Genomic DNA, 15,000 nt, shown 5'->3' on the forward strand with positions numbered 1-15,000 from the left:
TTGCCTGTACTGGTTAAAAATCGGGCTGCTGCATTCTGGACCAGTTGCAGTCGTGCAATGGAGGTCTGACTGATACCAAACAGGAGTGAATTGCCGTAATCAAGCCTAGATGTAATGAGTGCATGTATTACTGTCTCCAGGTTATTTTTGGACAATATGGGCTTCAGTTTAGACAGCCGCCTCAGTTGGAAGAAGCATAATTTAACAATCATGTTTACATGATTGTTAAGCTTCAGGGAAGGGTCCATTATCACGCCCAGATCAGTGACTCTTTGGTTTTCTGACAGGGTTAGAGCGGAAAGGTCGATGCAGTGGTTTGTGATCGTGTCGTTGGGAGGGAACAACATGACTTCAGACTTATTTTCATTGAAACTTAAGAAGTTTAAAGCCATCCAGTCCCTGATGTCAGCCAGGCAGTTGAGCAGCGGTTGAATAGAGCATTTATCATTGTGTCTTAGGGGGAAGTAAATTTGACAGTCATCGGCATAGAAGTGGAAGGGTATGTTGTGTTTCCGGAAAATAGCACCAAGCGGCAGCAGGTATAAAGAGAATAGGAGGGGACCCATGATGGACCCCTACGGAACCCCCCATTTAAGCTCTGCCTCTGCAGCACTAAAATCCTTGATGGAGACACAAAAGGATCTGTCAGTGAGGTAAGATCTGAACCAATTGAGGGCTGATCCTGTGACGCCCACCCACTGCTCCAACCTAGCAATGAGGATCTCATGGTCAATGGTGTCAAAGGTGGCTGTGAGGTCCAACAGGACAAGCAGCACAGAATCACCGGTATCTGTGAATCTGAAGATGTTGTTAAAGACCTTGAGCAGGGCAGTTTCCGTGCTGTGGAGAGGTTTCAAGCCAGATTGGAAAAGCTCTAAGATGGCGTGATCCTCCAAGAAGCACTTCAACTGGGACTCGACTATTTTCTCCAGTACTTTAGAAACAAATGGGAGTTTGGAGACAGGCCAGAAGTTGGAAACGACTGAGGGGTCAAGGTTTCGTTTTTTCAGGAGAGGCTGGACAGCAGCATGTTTAAAGGATTTTGGCACCACGCCAGTGGATAAACTACTGTTTACTATATCAAGAATGGACGGACCTAGAGTTGGAAACACCTCCTTTAGTAGTCAAGGGGGGACCACATCAAAGGGGGAGCCAGAAGGTTACAAGTTGCACATGACCTGCTCTAGAGAAGATAGAGTGATGGGTTCAAAATGGTCAAAAGGAGCTACAGATTGAGGTGGGATGGATGGGTCATGAGTTGGAGGGGAAATGAGAGCCCTGGTGGTCGCATTTTTTTTTTCAAAAAGAAATGTAAGAAGTTGTTGCACAGCTCAGTCGAGGCTTCCAGAGATGATGGTTCAGTGAGGTGGAGAACAGAGTTTAGGGTGGAGAAGAGGACACGTGGGTTGTGAGAGTTTGAGGTAATTATATCAGAGAAGAATTTTGATTTAGCAGCTTTTACCATTTTCTGATAACGGTGCCAACTCTCTAAGTATTTGAAAAGAGACAAGCAGCCTGTCTTTCCTCCACTTTTGCTCCGCCCTCCTACATTGCTGCCTAACGGCCTTGGTGACGTCACTCAGCCAAGGTTCTGCTTTGATATTTGATTTTTTTTTTGTTTTAACAGGCGCAACATGATCCAGAGTCTTTAAGCAGACAGAGTTGAACTGGGATGTCAGCTCCTCAGTGGTGGTGAGAAACACTGGGGCCTGAATGATCATTTCAGAGTTATAAACATCTGTGAAACGTGCGGCAGTGAAGTAGTTAATGGTCCGAGTCCTACGTGCAGCAATGCACGACTTAGGAGTTAGATGGGGGAGGGTGAACTCAAACCGGACTGGCATGTGGTCTGAAAAAACATTATCACCAATAACAAGATTATTAACAGTCATATCATGAGTTAAAACAAGGTCCAGTGTATGTCCACTCTCTTGGGTGGGACCGTTTACATGCTGCGTTAAATTAAATGAGTCCAATAAATCTAAAAAGTCCTTAACCAAGGGCTTCTCAGGACAGCACACGTGCAAATTAAAGTCCCCAATAATGAAAAGATGCTCATATTTTGGTGTGATTTCAGCCAAGAAGTCAGAAAACTCATTTATGAAATCCTTAGATCGAGGTGGGCGGTAGGGGAGTGCAAATAACGTTGCAGGTGAATGTCCGAGTTCAAAGACACTCAGCTCAAAGCTGGCGCGGAAAACTGGGATGGGCAGTTGTTTACAGTCAAAAGTTGATTTGAATATTGTTAATAATCCACCACCGCGCCGGCCTGATGGCCGCGGTGCGTTAAAACACAGACAGTTCGGTGGCAGTAATTCCGTCAAGGCGCTGGACTCACCCGGAGACATCCAAGTCTCTGTGATGCACAGAAAGTCCAAATCGTGCTCTTGAAAGTAGTCCCTGAGGATAAAAGTTTTGTTGGTAACAGATCTTGCGTTGACCAAACACATCCGGATATTGTCCAAAGTGGAGCTAGCAGCGGTAGAGCTAGCGCACGCTAATGGCCGCAGGTTTTCAATAACAGCCCCTCCAGGTCGGTCCGAGCTGCACACCGGCTGACATCTAAAGCTGGTTACCTGGTCCGGGCACACAGGAGAGGAAGATGCAGTGCGCAGAGCTTTCAGCTTCACCAGCTGACCAGCGCGTTTTCCCCAGCGTCTGAAGCGATATCTCCGGGCAGGGAGATGAGGAGCGCAGCGAAGGTAAGCTGGCACGTCCGCCAGCAGGGGGGGGGGGGTCCAGAGGTACGCTGATAATGGTCCAAATAAGCGACTTCAGTGCCAGAAAAACAAAGATTCAAAAGTTGTTGTCTGTCATACACCAGCAGAGAGTTGATGTCACAGATGTAAAATGCAAAAAACAAAAATAATCCGAACACCATCAGCAGAGGTGGATTGCAAGCCATGTACACGGGCGCCATCTTACCGGAAATATCTTAGATCGTATTACTGTTTTTCTTTTAGATTTTATTGGTGGATGTAACTGGGACCCTGCGTACATAATCTCATTCCACCACATGTACCACGTGTGATGCAAACGTCAATAAAGAATCTCTGACTCGACACATTGTCCAGTTTTAAGACTGGGCTTAAGACTTTCCTTTATGATAAATCCTATAGTTAGGGTTGGCTTGTTATGCTGCTATAGGCTTAGACTACTAAAGGACAAACTGATCTCATTTCCTTAAACGAATCGCTGAAATTGAATAGTTTTCAATTGATACTATTTTTCTTATCTTAACGTGATTCTTGACCAGCAATTGTGTATCTGTTCCTATCAAACCCAGCCAGTCAAAGCAGATGGCTGCTTGTCTAATGTTAAACAATAATTTTTATATAAGAACGTTACTGTTCAGTGCCCTTAGACGATTTCTGTTGTGATTTGGCGCTATATAAATAAACTGAACTGAAACATTGAAACCACATCTAGACCATAGAAACTACACCTGGATTTAAAAAAACACATCTGGACCATAGAAACAAGATATGGATCCTAGAAACCACATTTGGACCAGAAAAACCACAAATGGACAATATTAACTACATCTGGAAAATAGAAACTACACGTGGACCATAGAAAACACATTTGGATTATAAAAACCATATCTGGACCATAGACACTACAACAGGACCATAGAAACCACACATGGACCATAGAAACTACATCTGGACAATAGAAACCACATATGGACCATGGAAACTACAGTATATCTGGACCATAGAATCTACACCTGGACCATAAAAAACTACATCTGGATCATTGAAACCACAACTGGAATGTTAAAATCACATCTGGACCATAGAAAACACATCTGGTCCATAAAACTATTTCTGGACCATATAAACCACATCTGGACTATAGAAACTACACCTGAACCATATAAAACACACCTGGAGCCTAGAAACTACATCTGGACCATATAATCTATACCTAGACCATATAATCTAAACGTTGGTTACGTACTGTAACCCCAGATTCTATGAGTATAGGCGTAGCCCTTTAAGGCTGTCGCTGATGGGTTTATCCCGTTATGCGAAGCATCACACTGAAATAATTTTGTCCACGCCCACCTGCTGTGTGGGCCCCACCCGATCCATATAAGTTACGTTAAGAGCGGGTAATCTGCTCCCAAATAGTTTTGTTTTTTTCTTCAGCCATTCAGGAGCCAGTGAGGCCCGACGCTTAAAGGGCTACGCCTATACTCATAGAATCTGGGGTTACAGTATGTAACCAACGTTCTATTTCGTATAGGCTTCGCCCTTTAAGGCTGTCGCTGATGGGTTAAGGGCGAAGCGGATGTTGTCCTCGCCTCACTGGGTCCATTCGAACACCATATGAGACAGAAGCTTGCCCACAAAAACATCTTGTCACTCAGCTCCCCATGTGCATAATTAAGCATTGCGTAGTTATGTGTGCCATGCACAGACGCATGTTGTGTAACTATGCGTTCTGAAAAACATGAACGCCCCGGAAAATTTCAACGGGGAAGGAAGATGTTGTGAAAAAGGGGGGAGGGGGGGGGGGGGCATGAACCAACTGATTCATGGCTGAACAGTATAAACAGATTAATAATAACAAGTGAACTGATTATTAATCAAAGGAACTGATTGGTAACAATAGTCATGAACTGATTAGTGACAATAGAACCAAAATAACAGACACAACTTGTGACTGATAACAACATCTCACACTGTGAAGCATGCAGACAGATGTGAGCTTAAACAGGGTTCCATGAAAACAACAATATTCATTCTGTTAGAGCAAACCTGGGCATTGTACGGCCCCCGGGCCGCATGCGGCCCTTTGATTGACTCTGACCGGCCCGTGCAACGTTAATTGGAAATTACAAAATAAACTTATTTTCTTATTTTACCTGATGCATGAACTGAAGCTGCAATGCTTTTATTTTGAAGTTTTTTTTTTATTTACGTACATGATGACGCAAAGCGTATATTGAGACATGCGCGTGATTTGATCGTTGTCACTAGCAAGTCACAAGACGACTTCAGCCCTCAGAAATGTCTGCTTATGCTAAAAAAAGAAAGGTAGATGAAGAATGCAGGGTTTTCAACAAAAATTGGACTGCTAAGTATTTATTTACTGAAGTCAGGGGTAAAGCCGTGTGTTTAGTTTGCGGGGAGCAGATCGCCGTGTTTAAGGACTACAATTTGAGTCGGCATTACGAGACGAAACACGGGGAGAAATACAAGAACATGACTGACGCTGAAAAGGCGCGGACATCGGAAGCTTTGCTAGCTAAACTGCAAAAGCAGCAAGGCTTTTTTACCAAGCTTCACACATCCAGGGATGCAGCAACCAAGACCAGCTTTGTGATAGCTCACAAAATCGCTAAAAACAGTAAGCCATTCTCGGAGGGGGAGTTTATCAAAGAGTGCTTGGTGGACTCCGCAGCTTTAATATGCCCTGAAAAAAAAGAAGCATTTGAGAAAGTCCCGCTCTCCAGGCGAACCGTGACGAGAAGGGTGGAGGACATATCGTGGAATCTGGAGCTTCAGCTGCAACGTGAAGTGGCAAGTTTTGACTTTTTCTCCTTGGCTTTGGACGAAAGCTGTGATGTCCGTGACACAGCCCAGTTACTCGTATTTGTCCGCGGGATCACTCCGGACTTCAAGATTACGGAGGAGCTGGCAGCAATGCGGTCGATGAAAGGGACGACTACAGGGGGCAATCTCTTCATGGAGGTGAATGCGTGCATGGACACACTGGGACTGAAATGGGACAGACTGGCAGGTGTCACAACGGACGGTTGTCCAAATCTTACAGGGAAAAATGTGGGACTTTTAAAACGTATGCAAGATAAAGTGTCTGAAATCGACTCAGATCAGGAATTGGTATTTTTGCATTGTATTACACACCAACATGTGTTGTGCAAGTCAGTGCTAAAAATTAACCATGTTATTAATGTTGTTACTAACATAGTAAACTTCATCAGGGCACGGGCATTGAATCACAGACAGTTTGTCGCACTTTTGGAGGATCATGAGTCTGAGCATAGTGACATCGGCTACCACACACCTGTCAGATGGCTCAGCCTGGGCAAAGTGCTAAAAAGAGTTTGGGACCTGAAAACAGAGATTCAAGAGTTTTGTGAGATGAAAGGCAAATACATCCCAGAGCTCTCAGATGAGGACTGGATGGCAGATTTTGCATTTGCTGTTGATGTGACTGCACTGATGAATGACCTGAATACCAAACTGCAAGGCAGGGGCCTTTTTGTTCATGAAATGCACACCCTGGTGAAGGCTTTCATGAAAAAGATGCTGTTTCTTTCAAGCCAACTGGAGAGCAACAATCTCACTCACATGCAAACCCTGAAAGAAGTCACACCATCAGCCGATCACCTCCGCAGGTACTCATCCATGTTAGGAGCATTGCATTGTGAGTTTTCAAGGAGATTTGAAGATCTCAGAACAATCGAGGATGAAATGCACATGATTTCCTCTCCCTTTACCTGCAGTGTGGATAATGCACCCAGTGATGTTCAGCTGGAACTCATTGATCTGCAGTCTGATGCAGTACTGGCAGAGCTCTTTAAATCAGGATCCCTACTGGATTTCTACTCTTCTCTCAAAGAGGAGAACTTTCCAAACATGAAGAGACATGCTCAGAAGATATTGGTTCTCTTTGGCTCTACCTACATATGTGAACAAACATTTTCAATGATGAAGTTCACAAAATCCAGGTACAGATCATCTCTCACTGATGATCATCTGTCAGCTGTGCTTCGCATCTCCACCTCAGACATTCAACCTGATTTTGATGCACTCGTTAAAGCCCAGGAGAGACTAGATTTCTCTCACTGAACAAGAAAAAACAACTTAAAAATGTAAGAAGTTTTAAATGATGTTTTGATGGTTGAGTTGTGCATGATTTTAATTGTATTGTGGTTATTTTTATTTGCACGTGTTGTGTGTTTTTATGATGTTGTTTTAGGGATTTATTGCCATTCCCATTGTTTGGGAAATTCGCTTGAATAAATTACATTTTTTTGGAAGGCAACCTCATGTTTTCATTGCTTAATTATAACATATACTCTTACCAGCTTGTCAAAACAATGCTATTTACAGCTTTTTATAAAGAAATAGAGTTAATATTATGCAGAATTGAGATCAGCCTTTTGGCCGGCCCTCCACAATATTTTCTGTTTCTCATGTGGCCCCATGGAAAAAATAATTGCCCACCCCTGTGTTAGAGCATTAACGACAGAATGTGTCATGGAACGCAGATAAAAGCGAATAAATGAGCAGGGTGTTGACCACGTGGCCGCGGTACAAATGTCCTGCATTGTCATACCATTATACAAGGCAGTCAAAGATGCGATACCCCTGGTCGAGTGTGCTCTGAGGTTGGCAGGAGGCTCTAAATCTGATGCTCTGTAGGCTTCAGAAATGGCCTCACACAGCCAGTGTGACAAACGCTGGGTGGATAACGGGCGACCTGCAGATGCATCTCTATAATGCACAAACAAATGTTGAGTTTGACGCATGGCAGCTGTGCGCGCTATGTAACACGTCAACGCCCGCACCGGACAGAGAAGATGGAAAGATGCTTCTTCTTCTGATCTGTGGGGGGAACCCTCCAACGATATTGCTCTTGATTTAAAGGAGCTTGTGATGTTTTTAGGCATAAAAGCTGGGTTTGGTCTTAAATCACCTGCGCTACCGTCAACCTGAATTCTGAGACATGACGGAGTGACAGAGAGGGCAGATAAATCACTCACCCACTTAGCGGATGTTAAAGCCAGCAGCAGGGCTGTTTTAAGAGACAAGAATTTAAGTGGAACCTGATCCAGAGGCTCAAATGGAGCTTTGATCAGGGCTCGCAGGACCAGCGTTAAATCCCACTGTGGAGCAAGTGGGTGTGAAACAGGCCTGCGTCTTTGTATACCTTTTAGAAAACGCTTCATCCGCAGATGATTAAAAGCTGTTCTGTCTCCGAACCTTTCGTGGCAGGAAGAGATGGCTGCAGCGTACGTTTTAATCGTGCTGAATGCCAACTTCCTGTCTATCAGCTGTTGTAGAAAAGACAGCACGCCGCCTAATGGACATGAGGTGGCCTCTACACCTTTCTCTGTACACCAGGGCTAAAAAGCTGTCCACTTTGATGTGTACAGCACTGTGGTAGATGCAGCACGTGAATCCTGGATTGTGCGCACTACATCCTGTGGGAGACCCATCCTCTCCAAGCGGAACCGCTCAGCGGCCAGACCCACAGGTGCTGGCCTATTTCTGGGTAACTCCTGATCACTCCTCCTGCCTGGAGGAGAGCGTCCTCCCTTCATGGCAGTTTCCACGGGCGCCCCGATAACAGGCGTTGTAGGGCTGAGAACCATGGTGTGTTCACGCGCTCGGGGGCCACCAGGAGAGCTGTCAATCCCTCCTCCTGAACTCGGTTCAGGAACCGTAAAATCAGAGGAGGTGGAGGAAATGCGTACAGAAGCGTTTTGGGCCATGGGCTGTGAGCAAACGAATCCACCCCCAGCGGTGGTTCGTCTCGCGGGCTCAGAGAAAACCATAGTTGACACTGAGCGTTCTCTCGTGTCGCAAACAGGTCCACAGCTGCTTTGCCAAATTTCTGCGACGTCTGAGTCATCAGGTCCGGGTGGAGAGTCCTGTCCCCGTGACATGGACCGCCACTGGACATCACATCTGCCCCTTTGTTCAAAACACCAGGTATGTAAACTGCTCTGATGGAGAGCAGATTTTGGTGAGCCTAACACAGTAGCTTTCACGCAATGTGTAACATCTGGGCTGAGCGCACACCCCCCTGCCGGTTTATGTACACAGCAGTAACCTTGTTGTCTGTGTGAATCAAAACGTGTTGATTCTGTAGCACAGGAGCAAAGTGTTGAATCACGTTCAACACCGTGCGACACTCCAAAACATTTATGTGGGCTGATGTGTGATGGGGCCACAGCGTCCCTACTGCTTTAGATAGTCATGCCCCCCCCCCCCCCCAGCCTGACAGCGATGAGTCCGTGAAGACTGGCACGTGTTACGTGGGTCTGCTGACGGGGACTCCCTCCTACAGAACCAGGGTGTTTCCCCAGTGTCGGAGGTCTGCCCTCACGGAGGGAGGAACAGTGATCATCCGTCTCTTTTGTTTTACTGGGTCCACACGCAGATGCGCAAACCACCTCTAGAGGCGTCTCATGTGTAATAAACCCAGCGGGACCACTGTGTGAGCTGATGACATCGTTCCTAACAGCTTCATGATGGAGACGGCTGTTACCACTCTGCCAGGTCTTACGTGACGGAGCTGGTCTTTTAAAGTGTTGATTCTTGTTTGTGATAAACGAGCCCTCATCGTGGTTGAATTTAACTCCACTCCCAGATAAACAATTGTCTGGGCCGGGAAAATCGAGCTTTTCTTCCAATTTATGGTGAAGCCCAGATTTAACAGGTGTGATGTCAACACCTGAGCCTGCATCACTGCTTCCTGTCTGGAGCATGACAGCAGCAGCAGGTTGTCCAGGTAAAACAAAACTCTCATCCCTGCTCTGTGTAACGGATGCAGGGCTGTCTCCACACACTTTGAGAACGTACGAGGCGCGAGGGAATACCAGAACGGCAGCCTGTTGTACTGATACTTCATCCCTTGAAAGGAGAAACGCAGGAATTTTCTGTGTTTTGGGATGATCGGTATGTGAAAATAAGCATCTTTTAGGTCGACGGAAACAAACCAGTCGTTTCTCTGGATGTTGTCCAACAGCTGTCTGGTTGTCAACATCTGAAACGGTCTGTCCATGATCGCCTTGTTGAAAGCTGACAGATCCAAAATCGGTCTCATCCCTCCGGTCCGTTTGGGAACCAGGAAGTAACGTGAGTAAAACCCTGTGTTTTCCTCTTCGTTGGGAACCCTGGAGATTACTTATTTTATCAGAAGCTCTTGAACTTCTGCATTTAGGGATGAGATTCGGTCTGGTAATGACAGGACCATCTCTAAAACTCCTCCGAACGGAGGGGGTCGGGTTGCAAATTGTAACATGTAACCTTTGCATAACATCCTGGCCATCCATCTGTCTGGCGAGCATGTTTTTAGCCACTCCGCGTAACGTTCGTGGAGTGGACGTGCGTTTAAGTGATGCGTCATGTTTTGTACGGATGTCATTCAGTCCACCGCCTCGACCGCCGTCATGTGTTGCGGGAATGTTTTCCACGTGACCCAAGGCAATGCTTCCTCGAAAGGGCTCTGAACGAACCCGTGCGCTGCGTTCGGACCGCGGACCAACCTTCATGTCCAGGTGGGCCAGTGTGTGTTGAGGCGAAGTGTGTGACAGCTGATGACGCCGTGGGGCCACGCGTTCGACGTCGCTGTGCGAACGCTGTGAGGCGGAGAGCGCGACTTTATAGATAAATGCTGTGCTGTTTGAATGAAGGCTGCGAGCCCCGCGGGAGCACACGTTTTCTCTGGTGGGACGCGCGCCGCTCTCGCTGGAGGCGAGACTCGTCACTGGGTTCGCTCAGCTGTCTCACGCTTATGCTGCCGTGAGCGGCCGAGCGCTGAGACGCGGTGGGTGATCTCTGGGGAAACGCTGAGCTGCTGGTTGCCGGGATGAAGAGGGCTGGTCTCTGACGGGCGGGGCTGGTAGTGGAGCTGAGCGACACGACGACGCCGCGGCCATGGAACGTCGTTGCTTCTGCCTCTGCTCACGACGGTCTCTCCAGCGGACGGGGGGCGGGATGAACTGCGCGGCTTGATGAGGTGGCGCACAGTCTCCGACACCTCCTCCGACTGTTTGGAGTTTGCCAGCATGGCTTTGAAGCTGCTCCCGAACAGCGCGTCCGCCATGATGGGACCCTCCATCAGGTCTCTGCGCAGTTTCTCCGGCAGCGAGGGAGAGTGACGAAGCCAGGTGGATCGCTGAATCATCGTCATCCACGCTGCAATCCTGGACAGGCAAACCGCAGAAGAGGCACACATGTTGAGGATGGCGTCGGCTGCTTTACAGAGGGAGCTCTTGGTCTCCTCAGGCAGATCTGCGGCCTCCAGCCTCTTGGACACGCTGTATGCTAGCAGCGCCACGTTGTTGTTAGCTGCGGCTGCCTGAAAAGCACATTGGTGAGCTCGGATGGAGAGCGTGGTCACCGTCTGGTCGTGTTTCCCAGGAGGGACAGGACGCTGCTCCAGCCTGGACAGCTTCGCTCCGAAAGCTTCCGCAAGGCTTGGCTCAAGGGGGGGTACCGAGGGAAAGCCCAGCTCGGTGAACCCCTCCACTCTGGTGATGGGAGCGAAAGTGGAGACGGGCGCTCTCAGTTTACCAGGACCGGTTGAGGCCTCGTTCCAATACGACGTCACCGCTGGAAAACGAGGCCAGATGGGATCAGGACGGCGAGCCGGTGTGGAGCTAAACCTTCCCGCAAGATCATCCGATCTGCGCGGGGGGGGGGGGGGGTAAGGGAACAGAAAGTCCCTTCATGTCTTCATGGCAACTCCGAAGGGAGTGCGCCGACGGCAGGGAGCGATGTGGCCGTTGAGGCGGGAAGGCCCGGAGGGGTCGAGCATCCGCTCGGCCCCCCTCGTTCCAACACTGCGCTCCCCGGGAGGGAGCGAGCATCGGGGTTGCTGCTAACGTCACCAGTCCCAGAGGAACCATCCGATTCGCTCCGAGAGCCGGCGTCGAAGAAGTCAATCGCGTCGTCCAGCGAACAGTCTCCCGCCACGGACAGGCAGTCCTCGATGTTAGCCTTAAACAAGGCTGCTCTCCGCTGCCTTTCCTCCGGTGGAAGATCGTCACAGAGGCGGCAGAAGGAAGCGCGGGCGACGTGGCGGGGACCCAGGCATCCCTCGCAGGTGTCGTGCCGGTCAAAGCTAAGCAAGTAACCAGTCTTGCAAGATGGACACAAGCGGATGGTGTTGGAGCTGGACATCTTGTCGAAGGTCAGTGTTGTTAGCTTGCTGAAGAAAAATGGGAGCCGATTACCCGCTCTTAACGTAACTTATACGGATCGGGTGGGGCCCACACAGCAGGTGGGCATGGACTAAATTTTTTCGGTGTGATGCTTCGCATAACGGGATAAACCCATCAGCGACAGCCTTAAAGGGTGAAGCCTATACAAAATAGAACCTGGACAATAGAAACTCCATCTGGACCATAGAATTCCATCTGGACCAAAGAAACTTTAACTGGACTATACAAACTACATCTGGACCATATAAACTACAGCTGGACCATATCAATCACACCTGTACCATAGAAAATAGACCTGGACCATAGAAAATAGAAAACACATCTGGACAATATAAACTAAACCTGGATTGTAGAAAAACCACCTGGACCATAGAAACCACACCTGTAACTGTCATTTTATGTTTATGTTCATCTTTGGTCTGTCTTTTCTAACCTCAGCCAGTCAATGCAGATGGCTGCTCGTCCTGAGCCTAGTTCTGGTTCTGGTTTTGCTGGAGGTTTTTTCGTGTTATAAGGGAGTTTTTTTCTTTTCACTCTCGTCAGTGTGCTGCTCAGGATGGGAGGTTGGAAGGTCTGCTGGCATCTGTTGATAACTTTCACTAAATGGTATTTAAAATATAAGTGAATGCTTTTGTACAACGCCCCGAGATTGTTGCAAATCTGGTGTTACATAAATAAACTGAACTGAAAAAAATGTATATATAAATAAATAAACACAGTTTATGACGACTTCATTGACTTTTTGTACACTGTGCATTTGATTTTGTAACTTCTCCAGCCACAGTGCACACAATGATTTGAAATGTTTTGTTTCTTGACACAAATCTACGAGTGAAACTTCTGATTTGTTCTGCTCAAAGGCAAAGCTTTCAGCTTCAGAAACAAGGAACTGTTTTCAGGAATGAAGGCCACAAAAATGCTGTGGCTTCACAGCTGCTGTCATTCAGTTTGTGAATACGCCAAAAGAAATACACTCAACATAAATCTTCAGAGGAAACATACAACAGACATTTTTCTGTGCCAGAAATGTAAAAAAAAAAAAAAAAAAAACTCTACAGAAGAACTGGAGGACTGTGTGCCGTAAACTTTCATCTTCAGGTGTTTAATCTGTTTTCTGCAATTAGTCAGAATTTCAGTCAGGTTTGTGTTTGATGTTTTATGCCCTACATTTTAAAACGAACAGTTTCCTCTCCTTCAGTCATGCCCTGCTGTCATTCGGCCCTGCAGTGGCTCTGCTCCAACAGGAAGTGCAGAAAAATGCCTTTCAAATTGCCCGTCTGCAGCTTCCTAACTGAGCTTTATTTGTGCACATTAAAGCTTTCCTGCTCCAACAGGAACACTGGTGGCGATGCAGAGAGTTCATGCTGCAGCTGCTCACCTGTGCAGGACCAGGACCTGATACTTGATGGGCTTGGCTTCCAGAGTTAAATCCTCCTCGACCCCCTGGAGGCTCAGGCAGCCAGACGTCTGGCATTTGGCCTGGGAGATCCGCTCAGGGAAACGAGACGCATTCATGGAGTTTCTAGAGAACAGAAGAAATAAAATGTTTGCTGATGGGTCAGAGGTTATTCATTCAGTTGACACACAGATGATTGACAGGCTGTAAAGAGGCAAGTTCAGAATAACATCTAGCCTAGGAAAAAACATAAATATAATGAAAGTGCATAAAATATACTTAAAGTCAAAATGAAGTGGGGCCAAAAGTTTTGCTTTAGAATTTAAAATGCTCTCATGTTAGCAACAAGACTTTCAAGGAGGGGGAAAAAAAACAAACCGAAAAAGCTGCTTCTCCATAATTTAATTATAGAAATAAACGCCCTGAGGGGCCGTGTTGGCCCATTTACTGCAGTCAGCAATAAAACTGTTCCGTCATGCAAGAAGTGAGACAAGCAGATCAGAAAACAACTTTCAGAGTTCAGGTTTGAGTCATAAACGCTTCCTGTGAAAAACAACAATGTTTCTCTAACGGCGTCCACACGTTAACCCTCAGAAGTCTCGATGGAGAAAAATTTAACACATTTATTTTTCTCCACATTTTTATTTGATTCATTTATTTTGAGTGCAAATATTTTTTTCTGACAAATTTCCTATAAAATAAATGTTTTCACAATTAAAAAAACAACTTATTTTTAACCAAATCAATCAATCAATCAATCAATCAATCCAACTTTTTTGTCCATAACATTCAATGAAATGGAGATTTGTCTTTGACATCTGGCTTATAAAAACAAAATAAAACTGTGATTAAAAAACTTTAAAAACTTTAAAACCAAGGCTAAATCAATTAAAAACATGCAGTTAAAACCATTCTAAAATACACGATACATTAAAATATGGAAACATCCCAGCAGACAGTGGTTTGTTATGTGAGGCTGCGTTTAAATAGGACCTTGTTAAAGTACATTCACCGCAGAGGGAACAAATGACTTTTTGTACCCATTTTTCTTTGCTAAAAGAACCAGCAGTCATCTACCAGATGGCACCAACCTGAATGATGGTTGCAGTGGATGAGTTGGGTCATTGTAAACCTGTATTGCCTTTTTTTTCCAGAACCTGACTGTACAGGTCTGTAAGTGTCATTTGTTGATGACCAATGACTTTACTACCTTGTTTGACCACCCGGGACAACTTGTTCCTGTCTCTGGCTTGGAGGTTCCCATACCATTAGACAATATTAAATGAAACAACACTTTCAACCAGTGACCTGTATACCAACTGCAAAGTAATTTTGCTTGCATTAAAGCTCCTTAGCGTATAGAGAAGGTGGAGACGCTGTCTGGATTTTTTGTAAATATAGTCAGTGTTGGGCTCAAAGGTCAACTTGTTGTCGATTATTGTTCCAAGGTATTTTAAATCAGTCACCTGCTCTACTTCCTGCCCTTTTATAATAGAAGGCCTGAATGTAGGTCTGTTGCTGGCTGCACCCCATCTACCTCCCAAACAAAGTTCCTTGGTTTTACTGACATTAAGAGCCAGAAAACTGTAATCAAACCAGGCAGAGAGCTGGTCTATGAACTGGGAGTAGGAGGGACTATAGGTGTCTTTCAAACCAGCGATAGGGCAATGTC

General features: G+C 46.3%; 1 protein-coding gene across 1 annotated transcript in view; it reads right to left on the reverse strand.

Moving 5' to 3' along the window:
- Window positions 1–15,000, reverse strand: part of il17a/f3 (interleukin 17a/f3) — an 89,391-nt gene that overhangs the window by 53,592 nt on the left and 20,799 nt on the right. Inside the window, exon 3 of the mRNA XM_037686079.1 lies at window positions 13,311–13,454. Coding sequence (XP_037542007.1) covers window positions 13,311–13,454 — 144 coding nt within the window. The remainder of the gene's footprint in view (window positions 1–13,310; window positions 13,455–15,000) is intronic.

Source organism: Nematolebias whitei, chromosome 12 (genome assembly GCF_014905685.2).
Source record: "Nematolebias whitei isolate Nwh7 chromosome 12, NemWhi1, whole genome shotgun sequence".
NCBI lineage: Eukaryota > Metazoa > Chordata > Actinopteri > Cyprinodontiformes > Rivulidae > Nematolebias > Nematolebias whitei.